The sequence below is a fragment of the Myiozetetes cayanensis genome, unplaced genomic scaffold (genome assembly GCF_022539395.1).
Source record: "Myiozetetes cayanensis isolate MyiCay16 unplaced genomic scaffold, myiCay2020 scf39, whole genome shotgun sequence".
NCBI classification, from domain to species: Eukaryota; Metazoa; Chordata; class Aves; order Passeriformes; family Tyrannidae; genus Myiozetetes; species Myiozetetes cayanensis.
The window spans coordinates 242,062-260,163 of NW_026087620.1; the positions used below are offsets into that span (position 1 = coordinate 242,062).

At 40.2% G+C, this 18,102-nt stretch overlaps 1 protein-coding gene across 17 annotated transcripts in view; it reads right to left on the reverse strand.

Annotated features, from left to right (window-relative positions):
• Positions 1-1,842: 1,842 nt before the first annotated feature.
• Positions 1,843-18,102, reverse strand: part of TAMM41 (TAM41 mitochondrial translocator assembly and maintenance homolog) — a 31,045-nt gene continuing 14,785 nt past the window's right edge. For 2 of the 17 annotated variants that reach the window (XR_007630390.1, XM_050328279.1), the window contains 2 exons: positions 13,087-13,174; positions 1,843-11,142 (listed from right to left, as the gene is read on the reverse strand). Coding sequence is in view for 6 of the 17 variants with exons in the window: in XM_050328279.1 (XP_050184236.1) it covers positions 13,098-13,174 (77 nt within the window). In the remaining 11 variants the exon portion in view is untranslated. The other 15 variants (XM_050328285.1, XM_050328282.1, XM_050328277.1 and 12 more) reach the window with 12 other exon arrangements.

Here is an 18,102-nt window from a genome sequence, read left to right on the forward strand (position 1 = left end):
GTTTACAGCTTGCACCGCAGGAGATTTTTACAGAATCCCTTCTTGCACTTGGTATGACTCATTCAGCCACCGGAGGAACTGCCAACAGTCAGACAGCTGAGCTGTCGCCATGGTCAACAAATCGTTCTCATGCTCTTCCATCTCCAGAGCAGGAGGTTTCACATGCAACTGCAAAAAGTCTGAACGTCTGCCCGGAGCCAGAACGATTTTAGTCCCTCAGCACTGGACCAGTGGGAAAAGCAAGGAACACACCTGTTCTCATCATCCCAGCATTCCCCCAACACCAGCACATCCTCAGTCATTGCCACTGCCTTGCAGCAGCACTCATTCCAAGTTTGCCATTTCCAAGACTAAAGCAATTTAGGAGAACATCTTGCCTGTTTTGAGTAATGTTATCAAACTGGTTTGGAACAGCTTCTGTTTTTGAAAGAGCCACTCAGAAGCCAAAATAAGACTTTTCCAATGCACTCTGAAGAACCTGGGAATGCTGTTTGTGCAACAGGCATTTAGCTTGCAGAAATTAATTACAGAACAGTAATGGAAAAGTGCTGTACTGATCTTCTGGTGTCCACATGGAACATCAGCTGTCATGTAGAGAAACAGATCCAATAATGCTGCATTTTACCTTCACAAGGATCTGAGGGTGCTTTGGGCAGCTCTTGAAGTGCACTGCAAAGGGAAAGAATCCCAGAATATGCTGAGCTGGAAGGGACCCACAAAGATCATCAAGTCCAACCCTTAGTCCTGCACAGGCCCATCCCCAGAGTCACCCCCTGTGCCCCAGAGGATCATCCAAACCCTCCTGCAGCTCTGGCAGCCTTGGGGCTGTGCTCACTGCCCTGGGGAGCCTGTTCAGTGCCAACCACCCTCTGGGGGAAGAACCTTTCCCTGAGATCCAACCTGAGCCTGCCCTGACACAACTTTAAATCAACCTGAACCCCACAAAGAGCCTTAGGGCTGCAGATTTGTGGGGAAACCCAAAAAGAGCACAAGGCAACAGAAATGCGGTGTCTCAGAGGAATTCTGCTCATGGTATTTCTCCTATCCAGCTCCTCCTCCCCTCAGTGTGACAGACACACTATTATAATAAATGCATAAGTATATAAATAGCAGCACAACTGTCTGTGTTTTCCCAAGGAAAAAAAAAGCACCAAGGCACAGCAAGGTTTATTTTAGATCCTGAAACTAGGATTGATGCATGAAATGGTGGAGGGAGCACAGTCCCACACGTAGCCAGAGGTGCAGCCAAAGCAGCAGCCCAGCCAAGAGGTGTGGGAGGCTGCACGGAAGGGAACGGCCGGGGATGAACCCACACACCCTGCACTTGGATTCCTGGAAAGATTCAGATCCCATGAAGGGTCTGTGCTGTCCAGTTCCATTTAAAAGTCTATCAGAATCGTGCAAGAATAACTGACACTGAAGTATTTTCATACCCTTGCAAGGACAGGTCATGAGATCTCCAGGCCACCAAAAGCTAGCCAAAAATGCATTCCAGACATTAAATGAAATCCAGATTTAGACTCCACACACTCAGGATATCGAACAGAAACATTTCAGTTGCTAAAAAACTGAAAGGCATAGTCTCATAATAATCATAATTTTATACATATTTTTAAACCTTTATCTATTATATTTATACCAATATATGGTAATATTTATAATTTTTTTTGATTGGTATTGTATTAGTAGACTACTGAAGAATATTTTCATTACCAGCTAACAAGAACAGAAGTTTGATGATCTAATATTTGGAAAAATACTAGTCATAACAGTCTAAAACTTATCTGAGAAAAAAAAAAGACATCAGAAAAAAAAATGAAATACAGAAAACAAAACCACAGGCACTGGAAAAGATCTGAACTAGAAATTGGTACACATCACAAGAATTAATTCCTGCAGAGTAATTACTTTTTAATATGCATCTTTAAGAAAAAAGTCTGCCACTCCTGTTTATAACTGCCAGAGGGAATAGGTAGGAACGGTTTGTTTAATAACACAGAGCTCCTGGGATGAGAAGAGCTTGAAAAAGGAGAGGTCAAAAACAGCTTTTCATCCTTTGGATGTGCTATTACAGCTCCCAGAAAAAGTTTTACAACAGGATATTTATTAAACATCTAAAGAACCTGAGGAACATCAGCTTGCTGGGAACAGTGACCCTGAGCATTCCCAACAGACACTGCTGGTGCAGACAGACAGACTTCCCCACTGCAGTGAGGTGTAAACATTTGTTAAAACCAAACCAATGAAGTGCAAATTGCCAAACGCTGGAAATCTTTGAAAACACCAGAAGAAAACCTTGCTGAAGCTGCTGAGTTCAACACAGCTTAACGCTCAGCAAAGCTGCTCAAAAGGCAAATCAACAAACTAGTAAAGCAAAACCAGTCTTGGGGGGCAAACAGGATTTTGTTTTGCTCGCCTGTTAAAATATGTTTTCCATTTTGCATGCACTTTCTAACTGAATTACATCAAAGGCTCTTTGCTGACTCGGATACCAGCAAAAATATACTTTGCTGAAACCCAAAAAGTGATTGAGACAGTTAAGGGGTCCTAGCTGAACTAAAACAAAAGTAGTGCTTCAGCCTTAGGTAAGGCACCTAAGGTATGATGCAAATCCTGGGACAGACTCCAGTTGCTACTCCTGTTCCAAATGTGTATTAATCACCAAAAATTAGTCACATTCTCCATACAGTATGGCCACTGCAACAGAAGATTTAAGCCCTGCATGAGGGACCAGGATTGTTACTGCTGGTGGTCTCAGGTGCCGCAGGATCAGTGTCTCCTGACCCTTCCTGCTGTGGATGTGGCAGTCACAGAGATCTGCCACACACCCCAGGCCCTCTGAGCTCCTCAAACAATGTGTTAGCACAGGGTCACAGAAAGACACTGCTATTTCACAAGCACCAAAAGCCACCAAGTCATTTCTAAGTATGTTTTGAGAGTTACCACTGTTTCACAAATTGTTTTAATACTTTTTTCTTCTTTTTAGTATGAAAGAAGGATAGGACCTGAAACCAGAGGGGGAAAACTGTATACTAGCAAGTGCAGTTGCAATCTGCAGGGAGATGTGATGGCCCAGTTCTACAGACCCTACTCAAACATTAATCTTATAATTACTATTGAAATTAGGCCTGACATCTGTTCCATGACCAACCAAAAAAATAAAACATTTTCACCATACTAAGAGTTGGTTAAAAATGCCTTGGGCAAGTATCTCCCTCCATGTGGGTCCCAGCAGTAATAGCCTCACTATTGTGAAAGTCTGCAGTGTTCACCAGCCATGGGTGCTCCACGTGCAAAGGGACTCCAGCCTGCTTGGGTAGACTATCTTTGAGTGATTTCAGCTTCTAATTGGAGCAGCAGGAGGCACATGTTGTGTGTTGCTTCAATCAACAATACAAGTGTAGAGCTACAAAGAGATGGTTTCTTTTTCTTTATGTGCCCATCTAAGGAAGTAATTTGCCAGCTGGTATCACTGCATGTAAGAGAGGAATTTATGGAAGTTCTTCCAGTTTCTTACTGCAATCTCATTTAGTTTTCCAAACTGCAACAATACAGTTATTTCTGTTACAACAGAGAGGAATGCATGAAGTTACCTTGAATCTGAAGAGAAGCCCAAGACATACTAAGCTTTGCACAAAGATGATTAGGTTGATGCCAAAAGCAAACACTTTTCCCAAAGCTATCACAAAACACCATTACTTGTCAGCTTAATAAGGCATGTCATTGCTTCACAATCCCTGTCAGTACAACTACAATGCATACTTCCATCTATCCACACATTCTTTTAATAAAACAGGTTGATTTTACACCAAATGACAGCTTCCATGTTAACACTCCTAAGCTCTGAATCTAAAACTCTTCCCTGCAAAAATCTGGATTAATTTGCACTGCATCTCAAAGCTACCTTATATAAAAGCACATCCAAAATCCAAAACACTGTAGAATGTAAGATTTAAAAATACACTTTAAATTTTTTTGAAGATAGTTTATTATTTCATTAGACCATAATGTGTTAAACTGCAGTAATTCCAGACAGACAAGTTGATCCAAACTGTAAGTTGATGGAGATGATTATTTATTACCTGCTTCAAGACAAAGCTTGTCTTCTTTGTAATTGTCTGCCTCATCATCCAAAGGCAGATTAAAAGAGACAGTATAATTTCAGTTGGAGCAGGGTCATAACAGCAGCATAATCTTCAAGCAAACAATGAGATAGTTTCAGACTCAAACAGAAATATGAACACCACCAACTCTGTTCTTTCAGAACATTTAACCACAGGTACTTTTTGCTTGCTTTGTTCTAGAAAAGATTCCACCCTATGGAGGTTCCCATAAAATGAAGACAATCCAGACAGCTGAGGAAAAAAAATTAAAAATAAAGGAGTGTCAGATTAACATATTAAAAGCAACCTTTGGTCACACCCACTGGTTTTAATTTATCCAAGTTTTGTTAAACACTGATAAAAAAACCACAAATGGTTCACAGAAAGACTAAATGACCAATTCAGCGTAAAAGAAAGGTCAGTATAACAATGATAAACATATGTAGATAAATATTCAAAGCAACCTCTTTATTGTACACTTTTTTCTTGTGCAACAAACACATACATATAATAACAATAATAATGGCCAGTCTTCGCGAGCGAAGATCCGGGGAAGGTCTTTCCACCTTCCAGCCTGCGCATTGGATTTTTTAGGTGAGACACAGTGTGCGCGGAACTGAGCCCACCCTTTAATCCTAAGGTTCATCTGCCAGGGCCAAGCGAGCTTGGACGGTGGCAGCGAGGTCCTCAGGACGTAGGTGGGTTGCCTTTAAGGGCTAACGAGCTCCATCTGCCCGGGGAGTGTCCCTGACCAGGAATCGAATCCGGACCTCGGCGGAGACAGCACCGCGCCCTTAACCACTAGACCACCAGGGGCTCCCACATACATATAATAGATTTAACTCCCTATTAGATTTGTATCCTTTCACATAGGTCAAGAGGAACTTCAGTGCCACTGGGATCATTAAAATCATGGACAGGTTGCAGTTCCTGATAAGATACAACCCTATTTTCTGAGTTTCCACACTAACTTATTGTAAGCTACATCATCTCCATACATTTCCAGGCTATAAGCAAAGTCACCAGAATTTCTTCTGAGCCAGCAGTGACTGGATAAGAGTAACATGCCTGCCTAAAGGAACTGGGCACCAGGACATTGTGTAGGCCCTTAGGAATATCCATCTGTCAGCTCAAGGATGTGTCATGGAATCACACCATATTGGTCAAAGGTTGCACTCGAGGATCCTGGAGGTCTTTTCCAACCTAAATGATTCTATGATTCTATAATACAAGTAACACATTTTCAATTTTAAACTGAAAATTAGTCACAAGTAAACTATAGACAAGGAACAGAGGAGACATTCTTTAAAGAACAAAAAGCAAAGCAGAAAAAAACCAGAACTTTACTTTAAAAGCATCTGTGCAAGTACAACCCTTAAATATAATACACTTTAAATGTAAGACTTTAAAGCACAGTGATCATCTACTGTTGTCTGTACAAACTCACCTTCAAACTATGAAATTGCTACTGACTCAGTCTTCTGCTTGGCAAGTCTACTCCAAGGATGCAGGCTCAAAGTTAACCAGGAGCGTGCAGAATGTGTTCAATCTCCCCATCTAGGATTTATTCCCCAACACCAGACTTGGGAGACAATGAGGGGAAAAAAAACAGAGGGGAAAAAAAAAAAAAGAAAAAAGAGATAGTCTAGAATTTATTGTGAAAATAACTTGGTTTTAAAAAGCCTTGCCCCAGGCTGTAATGCCAAAGCACTGTGACAATATCATGAGACAGACATTGGTAGGCTGCTTTATGTCAGCTCTGCCCCCTGTCCTGCACCAATTTTTGAAACATTCTAAGGAGCCAAACTTTCTTGGCTTTTCACTATTGTCTCGTACAAGGAGTGAGCCAGACATTTCTCCACTGCTAAGAGCAAGACAACTTGAGGATAGCAACATTAAAAGAACAAACCAAAATCACAAACAAAACCCCAAAAAACCCACTGAATGCTCCCTCCCCCCCTTCCTGCTTCCCTACTAAGGTTTGGAGAAGCTTTGGCAGGAGGCAGATTAAAAAAATAATCCTCTGTGTGGGAGTAGAACCTTTCAATTTTAACAAGTATTTCAGAGAGCTGATAGATTCCACGTAGAGAAATAATACAAATTAATAAAATAAATGAGATATTTTACCATTTACTTGGCCTGTTTAATTAGTACAGGAGGTATCTTAAACATCAGGCTCAAATCTTTCAAAGAAGGTCTCACAGTACAACAAAGGCAAGTGAAGGAACCATAGTGTTATGACCAGTGTTTGGTTTGTTTTGTTCTTAAGACAGTCCTTTGTGGTTGCAAACTCCCAAGAATCAAATTCTATTCAAATTCAAAAGCAGAAGCAATCCTCTATAGCCATGGCACTTGCAGGAAGTTTCAGTCAGTTCAGAATATTGTCTTTGCAGCTGCAATACCTTCAATTTCTCAGAAAAAAATTGTGCATAATCGTCAAAATAGCCACCCACCACTAATGAGAAGGTTTTGGCAGAACGCTGAATTGTGAAGGCAAAAATGACATGAAGGTTCTACTAAAGATGTAACTAAAATATTTGCAGCTTTCATGAATAATTTCAGAATGTATAGTCTGAAGCTTCCTGTTCATGTACTAAAATTTAACCCATTTCTTAACATCTCTGATTTAACCAGTCTGAGTTAGAGGTTAAAACATGCAAGAGTAAAGTGATTACTGCCTCTCCCTAAGGCAGTTATTAAGTTCAGGATCAATCAGCAACTGTGATGTAGATTTTTATGTAGAAAAGCAGGTAAATAAGGTCACTGCAAAATTTTATGAAACCACAGTATCAAAAGTGACAGCAGCTGTTCACTTCAACAAAAAATATACCTGAAAATACCTATGTAGAGGTAATGTCTCTTCTTCCTGCAGTAACTAATACAAAGAAAATTCGTTTTCTACATAGAATATACTGCCAGCAGTACTGAATTTGAAAATGAATACTTTGTCCTCTGTCAACACCTCACCCATAAAAAACTATCAGACACACACTGACCTGACATTCTGACCTTCAAAGCATATTTCAATGTCAATTCTATTTTTAAATTAATTGCTGGGAAAAGGCATGAGTCACAACCCTGCTTGGATCCCCCTCCACTGGACACTCACCAAGGGCTCTGTTTACTCTGAAGTTTCCCAAGTCAGAACAGCCTTACCACCTTTTGGAGAACAAGGACCTCACAGTTCAGTTCCCTAAGCCACCCAGGAATACTGGCCTCTGTATTCATCTTTATCTTCCCAATTTGGCAAAGATTTTTGTTGCAAACATCTTAGCTGTGGGCTAACTTACAGGCACCTTGTTTATGGTCAGGTTGCAGCTGTTACTCCCCGTCTGTTGGTCCAATTCCCTCACACTGAAGGTCAACCAAATCTAAAGAGAAGCCTCCCTGAAGCACAGGTGAGAAGTACAGGCTCTGCAGTTAAAACAGGCAGGTGCACTCAATACACGTGCTATTTGAGGGGTCCCACAGCCAACCAGCTGGACAAACTCACTGCTCAAACACTCGGAAAACGGGAAATGTGCAGGTGATAAAGAACACATCCCACAAGTGCTGATGGAGGAGGTCAGCATACTGTGTCCTACAGCTTTGGGCGCTGCCCAAATCCGAAGTTTAGGAGCAGCCAAACATCCCACTGCTAACCAAATGGCCTGCTCACAGCAGTGGGCAAGTTAACAAAGAAGTGGAAACCAGAATCTATGGTGATGTATCCAGTCGAATTTTGATTTCCCATTGTCATCTACTTCATTCCCTCTGAAGCATAAGATAGTTCCATACTTCACTGGCACTGTGGGACTCAGAGCCAGCCAGGCCCATACTGCTGACTCACCTACGGAAATCCTCAGTAGTCTGATTGGCTCCAGGCTCTTCATTACAAAGAAGCCTTTTAAGACATCAGAAAGAAATCATCTGCCTGGTTGCCTTTCATGAAAGCACTGTTACAAAAAAAATAGAAGAGGGAGGGAGTATGAAACAATATCCATGGTGGGGCAGCCAAACCAGAAAAGAGGGATGTCCAAAGAACAAAAGGAAAGACTCAAGAATTAAGTCAAGAAGAGAAACAATAAAGAAGTATGGAAATGGAGCAGGAAGGTATAAAAAGGAAAGGTACAAATGGAATAAAAGCTAAAGCGGCTATTTTTTGTGAAAGAGTAAACACACCTCATTAGAACAAAGAGTTAGTAACATATTCCCATGTACCAACTTCCCATTCAACAACCACGAGTTATTTTAGTGGATTACAGCTGTACAACCATAAGAAATCATTTCCACATACTGTTGAGGAACTTCAAAAGCAACTAACAAGTCTGAAATCAATCTCTCTTCTCTTAAAGTCTCACATAGCAAGGCACTGTAACAACTGCCCCAAGTATTCTCTACTAACAATCGAGAGGAGCCCAGACTGAGCTGCTCAGGGCTATGATTCATTCATGGCGCTCTGCCAAAAAAATAAATACGTTCAAGACCAGTGGCCCCAAGGGGAAAGGTAGGCCACTTCTTAAAAGGCACAGAGATAAATGATTTACAGAACAGAATACAGTTGAAGATTTCAGCTTATACGGACTACAAGGAAGGACTTCAGTCTCACAAAGACTTAGTGCACAGACTCAGATACTGGCAATGTATCAACAGATGGAGTGAACCAGGAACTATTAAACTGGGATTTGAATAACTCCCTGCAAAGAGCAAGAAGCGCCCCGTTATAGTGCTGTACACAAAGGAAGTTCACAAAGCCAAATCAAGATATGCAGTGGGTATCCAGCAATGTAAGACAAACATGGCCAGCTCAGGTTACAGGCAAACTGCAGTAAAGTAACACCTGTAGAGGGGCAGAGCAATCCATGGCAGGACAAACAGTGTAAGGGTTGGGAGGGCCTGATGCCACAAAGCATCTGCTGCACATAAAAATGGTTAATTAGCTGCCAGACAGCAAGCAGTATGTTACTTTTTTTTTTTTCTAGGAGAACCTTATTTCTTGAATAAATGCCCTTGCTCAGCTAGCAAGGTTGCAGGATGAAGACTGCTGTTTCACTGCAGGAATGAGGCCAACTGATTCTCACATCATAGACTTGTCTGTGCCTTCTAACGTTTTGAACCACCATTTCAGGAGCAAGCAGCTTCTGAAACACCAAAACCACCCTTAAATGTGTCTTACTTTAATATTCAGGACATTATCTTTGACTGTATTACTAAGGGTTTTTAAAGAAAGCTGCTCTTTCAAATGCTTCCCTGGAGTTACAACTGCTTTTCATCATTAAAAAATTCCAGATTTAACTGCTGCTCATCCCCAAACTTACCAATAGTGACAGAGAAAGAGAAACACTGAGCCTCTCAGGATACAAGATACGCCCACAAGATATTCTATTTAAAGTTCTGGTGCACACATATCTTCAAGGCATCCTCTCTCAACAGAAGGGAAAACAGCCACAACTTTAAGGTAACAAATAAAAATCACCAGAGTGAATGAGCTGTTAGAATCCAGCCTTTACTTATGTGGCAGCTGTATCCCAGGAGGGGGTCAGCCATGTCCAACTGTACTGTACAACTCTCTACATCACAGATTTGTACAATTTTTTTTACTCCTGTAGATTCAAGGCCAAGCTATATGTTGCCATTATCTCAAAAAGGAATGACACCCCTATTCAACAACAGTGCTAACCTATGCATTTTAAGTCAAGCATGTGATTAAATGCTCTGCTACGAGGAATTCTCAACCAGATGTTGACCAATCCTATGACACGTGACCCCTCTCAGCCAGTGCTTGAAGCAGTTACAATTTATGATCCAGTGGTTTCCTATCCTGTGGTGCTGTTATTTAACCAGGTTTAAAAGCCCCAATCTCACCTTTTTGTGTTAAGGAAACAAAAGAAAAAAGTGCCCAGGTTCGTCAGGATGGTTTTGTTCAATATTATTCCCCAGAATGGCTCATGATGTAAAACTTCACTACATTCCACTATTACAGGAGGGAGGAATGAGCTTTTTAAAATGTGTCTAGTTTTGCCACTGCCTCTTTTTATTTTTAATTTGGTCATATTGCTTATTCTATGGAAAACTTTTAGCTCCATCTGTGCACCACGAATGTCCTTTTGTTTTCTGTCAGCCCGTAGATTTCTGTGCAATGCCTAGTAAAGCCTGCATGCTTGAGGGAATTACAGCAATCAGAAATGCAATAGTTACATTTTCATTTACAGACACTAATGGGAAATAAATGAGGCAAAATCTGGAATAACATTTTAGTTGTTAGCCTTAATTATCTGGTAATGTATTCAGTACATGGAATAGATTTCTAACAGTCCAGTGTGCAGCAACTGGCACTTCTTAAAAACACAAAAACAACTCTGCTTTTCTGCTTACAGTATTCATTTTCCAAAAGTTGACTAGAGGAACAGAATTCACACAGAAAAATACAGGTTCACAAGGAATGATCTCTCTGAATTTGTCGAGGACAAATCCTCACCAGTGGTCAGCATCGTCTTCTTTGGAAGAGTGAAGGCTCTCTTAGACCCCTTCCCACACAACCTTAAAAGAAAATGAACAAAACTACAAAGGATAAATACAATAAATGCTTTTGCTAACTACTTATGCTGAGGGATATGTTTGAAATTGTCCCATTTCCTACAAGGAGAACTGTGCTCAATTCCAGTTTCCCGATTTTTTTGTATCCAAAGACTTTCACAGATGAGGACTTCCCTCCCTCCTCTGCTCCCCAGATACTACCCTGGACCCTACTAAAAATTTTCTAACACCAGATCACTGGTGTAAAAATCAGTGTTGTGTCTATGGTGCTGCACATGTGCCCATGTGTTCCCTACACAGTATTTCATTTGGGACCAACTAATTAAAGCTGCCACCTTGTTACATGACTAAACCAGGCAGTTCTCACTTCTTACCTGGTAACTATTTCATTCAGAAGGTCATGGCTCCATCCTGAATCTTTTCTCAGGCTGTTCATTTGTCCAAAAGCTTTGTATCTGTCGGGGTCTGTTTCTAGCACTGGGATCAGTGTTCTCTGTTCTTAAGAGCTTCCCACCGAGCACACCTAAGCAAGTCAACATCTGATTTCAGATTTCTTTTACCAGAGCTTATGCTGAAACGTTAAAAGTGGTATGGCTGCTCTAAGTCCTCACTACATGTGAGGTTCATTTTAAGGTGGATAGCGTGTATTATGTATAAAAGACTTCTAGATTATCTACAAAGGCTCTCTCTTCATGCAAACAACAAAATCCAGCCAAAACCCAAACTAAGTTTATTTAAGCAGTGGTTTAAAGCCTAAACCCCCTGGTTACATTTCTTATATGGTAAACTTTTCAAATTGGGGAATTTGGCCTCTTCCATGAGTAAGGAGGGACAGAGAATGCTAAAATCACACATACAAACATTCTTCATCACCATAAAAAGGCTCGTGAGCCTTCTAATATCAGAAAGGGCCATTTGAGGGGATTTGGCTCACACATTCTAGATCTACCACCAATGGATAATGCAAAGTGTTAGGGATCGACCTATGGCCTTGGAAATTTTCACAGTAATTTCTTAATTATTTCACAGTAATAATATTTTTCAAGATAATAATTTTAAAAAGGGGGCACATTTATTTCCTAACTCTGGGTTAAAATTTCAAACTCAAATATTTAAAAATAATCAATATTTTAAAGTTTTCCTATGATTAAAGTAAGCCTGCATGAGTCGTATTACTTCTGTTGTATTTCTTAAATTCATGCTTTGAACTGCTCCCTGAAAACACTTAGCAGACAACTTCATTCCAATAATTTAAGTGAAATCACTAAATTAAATGTAGCTTGAGATAACCCTACTGATCAGGCAATACACAAGAAAAAAAATACATGCTAATCAGGAAAGATACATTTTATTTACATTTTTTACCATTAAATTATTTTTATCATTGACATTTTCACAAACAAAATTAAATCTTGTCTCAATTTATTTCTAATAAGATAAACTTCCCAAAGTACGAAACCCACCTGAGTGTGAAAAATATTCTATTTACAAAAGATCCTCCAAATTTACTGCGTCTCACATGAAAACTGCTAGAAATGTCCACTTTTAATGGCATGACTGACATGTTATGTGAAACTCCAATTTTCTTTAGTTTAGCTAATTTAAAGGGAAAACAAGTTTCACCTTTGTGGACGGTATTGGGGGGGGGCAGGAATCAAAGAATCACACAATATGTGCTTTTGTTCATAATATTCCCAACTTCAAAGTGCTGTGATAGAATCTTTTGCCAAACAACACATATTTCATAAGTCCGCACAAGTAGGTCCATGGAATGATGATTTTCCCTCCAACTCTGGCTCTTCTGACAAGGCTGAGCCATGAGTTAAGCAGTTTTCATCTCGGGCTCATAAAAGGATTTTCATGACAGGATTGGAACCTGACACCTGACAAGCTGCTCATTTCTTTTTCCCACACTGAAAGTCACTGTGGAACTTTCTGGAAGGTCACACATGAAAAAAAATGTACTTTCCAGGAGGTCTGCCCTGCAGAAGCATCCAGTGAGGACCCTCAGAAGAATTCTAAGGATGAACTTGTCAGTGCAGAAATGTGAAAGGACAGTTTCATATCTACATACAACTCAGTGGGCTCTCCAGTTCCATAAGTCCCTGAAAGAACTTGATTATTTTGAAAGAGCCTGAGGGTACTTTGGAAAATAAAGCTAGCAATACATACAAAATGAGTGGCTTTGGGTTTTAACTCATGTACAATCAATTCTTTTTACTAAGGGGTTTCTGAAAATCCAAGCTCTAGTATACAGGAAAATACATTTCAGTATTTGCAGAGTAGAATTCCTTTGCCCTATTATCAGCAAACCTTCTCCCATTAAAAAGTTCCTATTTTATTCATAAAATTGGGCATGTAAATCATTAGAACAGACTTCTTAAATGCATTGCAATCTCCTCGAGTATTCAAAGTGCCATCTGCAAAATATTTAGAGAAAAAGTACCATTTATTTACCCATACATACTATGTCAAGACTCAAGATGTCTTCCTTATCCATCCCTTTGTCATTTTATATAATTTCTTCATACTGTAAGTTACAGATTTCTTTGCCCCTAAAAACAAAAGGAGGGGAAAAAAAAAAGACAATATGAAAAATATAAACATTTAGGAAGGCTGACTCAGATAATAGGTTTTTACTACAGCAAGTGAGGTATTTCTATGGAGGAAAGACAACCTAATCCACCAGGCAGATATGCAAATAACCTTCATAACACAGTAGATAATGACACAAAGAAACCCTTTTAATAGTATCAAAGCATGTACAATAAACAGGTTCATTCTGAAGGCCTGACAAATGTTGTATACAAGCAAATTGTACAGACAATAACCAAGGGATATCAAACATAGAGATTCCTGCTAAAACAATTAACTGGCACAGAAGGAAACTTCTCATTCACATCACTGTTTCTAAATGCTTCCTGCATACAGGAAGGCTTTTAACCCACCTGTGTGTACTGCAGATCCTCACCAAACTAATACACTGTGCTTTTTCAAGCCCTTTCTCATCTACTGCAAGGTATGTCCAGCTGAGTAGGATTCCACTCTGTCCTGGTAACGGACACCAGCAACCTGCCAGCTTCCACTCTGCAGCAGGACATCGAAGCAGGACTGGCTGGAGAATGCCAGCTGTTCATTAGCCAGGCAGGTTATTTAGCTGGCCACGTCTGTGAGGAGAATCCAATTGTCAAAGCAGTTTGGCTCCTGAGACAGGAGCCCAACCGCCAGATTCTGGAGATTAGATGAAGAACCTCAAGCTATGCCCAAAGCTATGCAGGCAAACTTTTACTGAAGGGATAAAGGGGAAGGAGTGAGAGGGCTGAATCAGGACAAAAGAACATCCCACTCAAGCATGACACGCACAGTCCACATGACTGGTAGACAATAAGCTCTGCACTTCCACCCTCTCCTGGGCCAATTCCTGGTGCCAAGCAGATTTTAGACAGCTGTGCTTAGTGCCATACACTGGGCACCTGCCTGCCTTGTTGGAGACAAACTGTACAGCTAGAATTGAGAAGCACCATGCTGATGCCTACCTCAACTACATGTTTAATCAAACCCTGCAGACCATTAGCAGCCCAGGCACTGCTATACAAAGGCTTGTGAATTAAAAGTGAAAACAGACATCTGGGTTCTTCATAGGAACTGTGTTGCTGACTGTTAAGGTGCAAATCTGTTCTGGTTTCAACAAGCTGTTAAGTACACTGTAACTTCCTTGAATATTTTGTTATTGCCTCATGCCAACTAAGGGCAGGAACCATTTCCTAACTCAGAGAATGGCACACCTGCAAGAGAATGAAACTGCTCAATCCATCTGCTTAGGAGATGATACTGAAAAGATGGGCCTGGAACAGCAGGTAAGGCACGTGGCCAGCTGAACTGAAAGCAGCCAAAACAACGAGAAGATGACAAGCAGCTGTACCTTGGAGACACTGCCAATATCAGAGGTGTACCATGGACCTCAGTCTGAAAAGTGTCACAGGGATGTTGTCTGGACCAATTTTCCTTCAGAATAACCTGCTGTCATTTGTTTATAACAAACCTCATATGAAGCCAGAACAGCTGCCATACTCTAGCACTCACACAAGCAGTGAACTCTGGTAAATACCACACCATCACACTGAGCCCACAGTGAAGGCAGGCCTGTCTCAGTTTTCATGAAGATACAGCAGCAGTTGTTGCCTCCAAGCATTTATGAGTTTTAGACATGAAGGGACTGAGGATGACTCCCAGAAAATTTGTGAAGTCCACCCTTAAACACTTAAGTTCTACCAGAGATGAGCAGTCTATTACAGACCTAGAATAAACAAAAGACACAGCCTTTTGCTGAGTTTAGTCATCTAGTATTTGTACACTTAAAACCAAAATACTGTTACTTTTGGCATTTCAGTGGGGTTCTGAGATCCTAGCAAGTAGAGCTACTTATTTTTTCATATTCCATCTTTTTTTGTTTAAAAAACTCCCCAAAACAAATAAACAAAAAAACAACATAAGACACAGTGACTTTTCAGCTTACAACACAGTTCAATCACACCCTTACAAATTCAAAACTGAAAAGGCAAGGTTGTAATGCTGCACAAAAAGCTTTGACACTTAAATGCAGAGGTCAAAAGTATGGTACATTATACTTACTGAAATCTTTCTTATGTTTATCTAATTGAACACCTGACAAGACTGAGCAAAAATACACAGAAGCAATTTAGCCAGAAGGCACACAGTGTGACAGACCAGAGCACAGGGAAAGGTATTCTGGAACAAGCACCCCAGGTTTAGCCATCTACTGCACTGGTCTTTTTGGGGGGAGAGGGAGGAGAGGAGGATATGATAATTTTTAATTTGAAAAAGACCTTAGAAAGCAATCAAATGAAGATAAAATATTTCAAGTGAAAAGATACATTCAATATTGACAGTCTAGAGTAGCAAGAAGTCAAACGAGTATGCAGTAATAAGGGAAGGTGCATGCTCTGTTTCTGGAGGAATGTAACAGGGTAAAAATCTTGTGATAGCAAATCCATTGTATAGAATCAGTTTTGCACTTCTCATGCCTCTAACTGCAATTTAAATAAGGTCAGCTTTACCTTTTTTAAGAAATAACCCATACCTGTATTTTGAACTTACAAACCCACTGTATCCCATATGTATGCTCAAACTTTTCTACAAGTAATAGTTTTTGCAAAAGCGAGCACACTACTGTAGTCATGACAGGCTTTTTTTTGCAGCACCTCAAATAACAAGTGAATAATGGTGTAAATTCTGAGGCGACTCACACATCCACACTGGAATTGCACACAGAGTAAGAATTCCACTTGCAGAACAAGGCCAGGCTGAGCTCGGGCATAGCACATAAATGAAAGAAGTGATTCCAATCTCCCAAGTTAAAACTGTGTGTATGGCTCTGAAAGTGACTGTCCAGTCTCCCAGGTACTGTCCATGCAGGATCCAGCCCCTCCAATATGGGAACTGCCCCGACAGGATTGATGCTGTTGTGTCATTCCAGTGAAGTTGGAGTACTTGTGGAAGCGCAGTATAACATGTGGCAGACCAGCAGCAGCACAGCTGATTCAGCCCTGCAGGACTGGAATTAACTGTGCTGGCACTGCAGCCTGCAAGTCAGCCTGTTCTACCAGCCTGCCAACTTACCCTCCTCCTGAAGCTGCTCAACACAAAGAGATTTTTCTCTTTCCTATTTTCCCCCTGCAGGGAACACTCCACTGAACTCCACCCACCAAAGGCTTATTGAGATGCTTACATTTCTGCCCCAGCACATCAGCCTGCAAAGGAAAATGCACATTTATACCTACAGCTGGTTTCTTAAAGCAGCCCTCAGGGTGATGAGTCACATCTGTAGTAAAAGTTAATGGTTGTAATTATGGCTCAGTCTCAGAATCTGAAGCAGTCAACCCACATAAAAATGTCTTTCTACTTCAGCTATGAATCTATGACTTGGTGGTTCCACCTCCCCTTCAAATTTTTCCACTATAGGATACAGAACAAAGGCCTAATGCACATGGGACCAAGACCACAGCATCTCAGTGTAAACACAAGTTGTATCTGGTTTTACTTAGCAATCCACATCGAGTTTTTTGGAAGTGTTAGTGTTGTAAGACAGCAATTTGGCTGTAAGTCCCCCAAAGTTTCCTGGTAGATATGCCTGGCTGTAGTATTCTTTACTTACTTTTAAAAAGAAAGGCTGATGTATGTACTGCTGAAGAGCTGCAGTGTGGAGGCAAAGAGTTACATATCAATAGTGTGACATGCACAGACACATGCAAATTTACACGTATTTACAGTGAAGTTGGTGGCAATGCTCAGGCAGCTGATGAAGATATCAGTTATCCGAACTCTACAGAGTATTTTACATGATCCTTTAAGTTTAAAAGAACCCTTGAACACACAAGGATTAATATACTAATATCTCAATTCTAAGAAAACAAATGTTATTCAGAGCATTTGTGTTAACTTAAAAGTATCTTGAACAAACGCTTCAACTGATGATTTAATTCACAGTATTGTATTTACAGGAAGATTCTCAAGGCTTGCAGCATTCCTCGAGTGAAATATAAAGAAGAAATCCAAGCTAAGTAAGTACCAACATCTCCTTCAGAAGAGCTAAATATGAGAGCTGCAGAGTTAGTTCCCAAAGACCATGCAAACTCTGGCTATGTGGGAAAACAAATCAAACCATGGTGCCATCTCTAATGAGAAACAGAGAGGCAACCTCACCACAGACTCAAAGAAATCCACAGGCGGATTTTCAAAAACTAAATAGGGCATTTAACAACAAACAAAAACACAGAGCTGGAGCTCAGCTCCAAAACCACATTGGCAGAGAAAGATGTAAAAAGTTCTCTTAAATGGGTTGAAATTCTTTATTTTGCTTATGCTCCTTGTCAATACTGTTAATACCCAGCATGCCATCTCAGCACAGCTATTGCTGATTTAACTTTTAACATTCAATTAAATAATATGCTGTACACTGGACAGCCATGCTATGGACCAGAGAAGGCATTTCACTTCTTTTAATGTTAAGGTAAAACAATCAGCTAAGGAAAAGAGATATCGTGTCCTCCCTTACATTCCAAAAAGAACGATGGCCAGGTAGTAAAATCTAATTCTTGCTCAAACTATTTGTACAGTTACTAGAAACAGCAAAAAAAAAGTCAGAGCTTATAAAATGAAGCCACAGATTTCATTAATCTCTTTAATAATTCTCTTATTTTAAGCTACTGTTCTTGATATAAGCATTGCAGAAGGTCAGACCTGTAATAGAAGGGTTAACTTTGTTCATAAAATCTTATGTGTATGAAGGAATAAGGAATTTTTGTTATAATTCAACAAGATAAGTTTCATGGACATACTGCTAATCAAGCAAGTGTCAGTAAAAATAATTGCAGACATCTTGCTAAACAAACAAGTATCAGTATCAGTAAAATTTACAACTGATAAGAAACTGCACCTTTCATCTCTGACAAATGCCAGATGA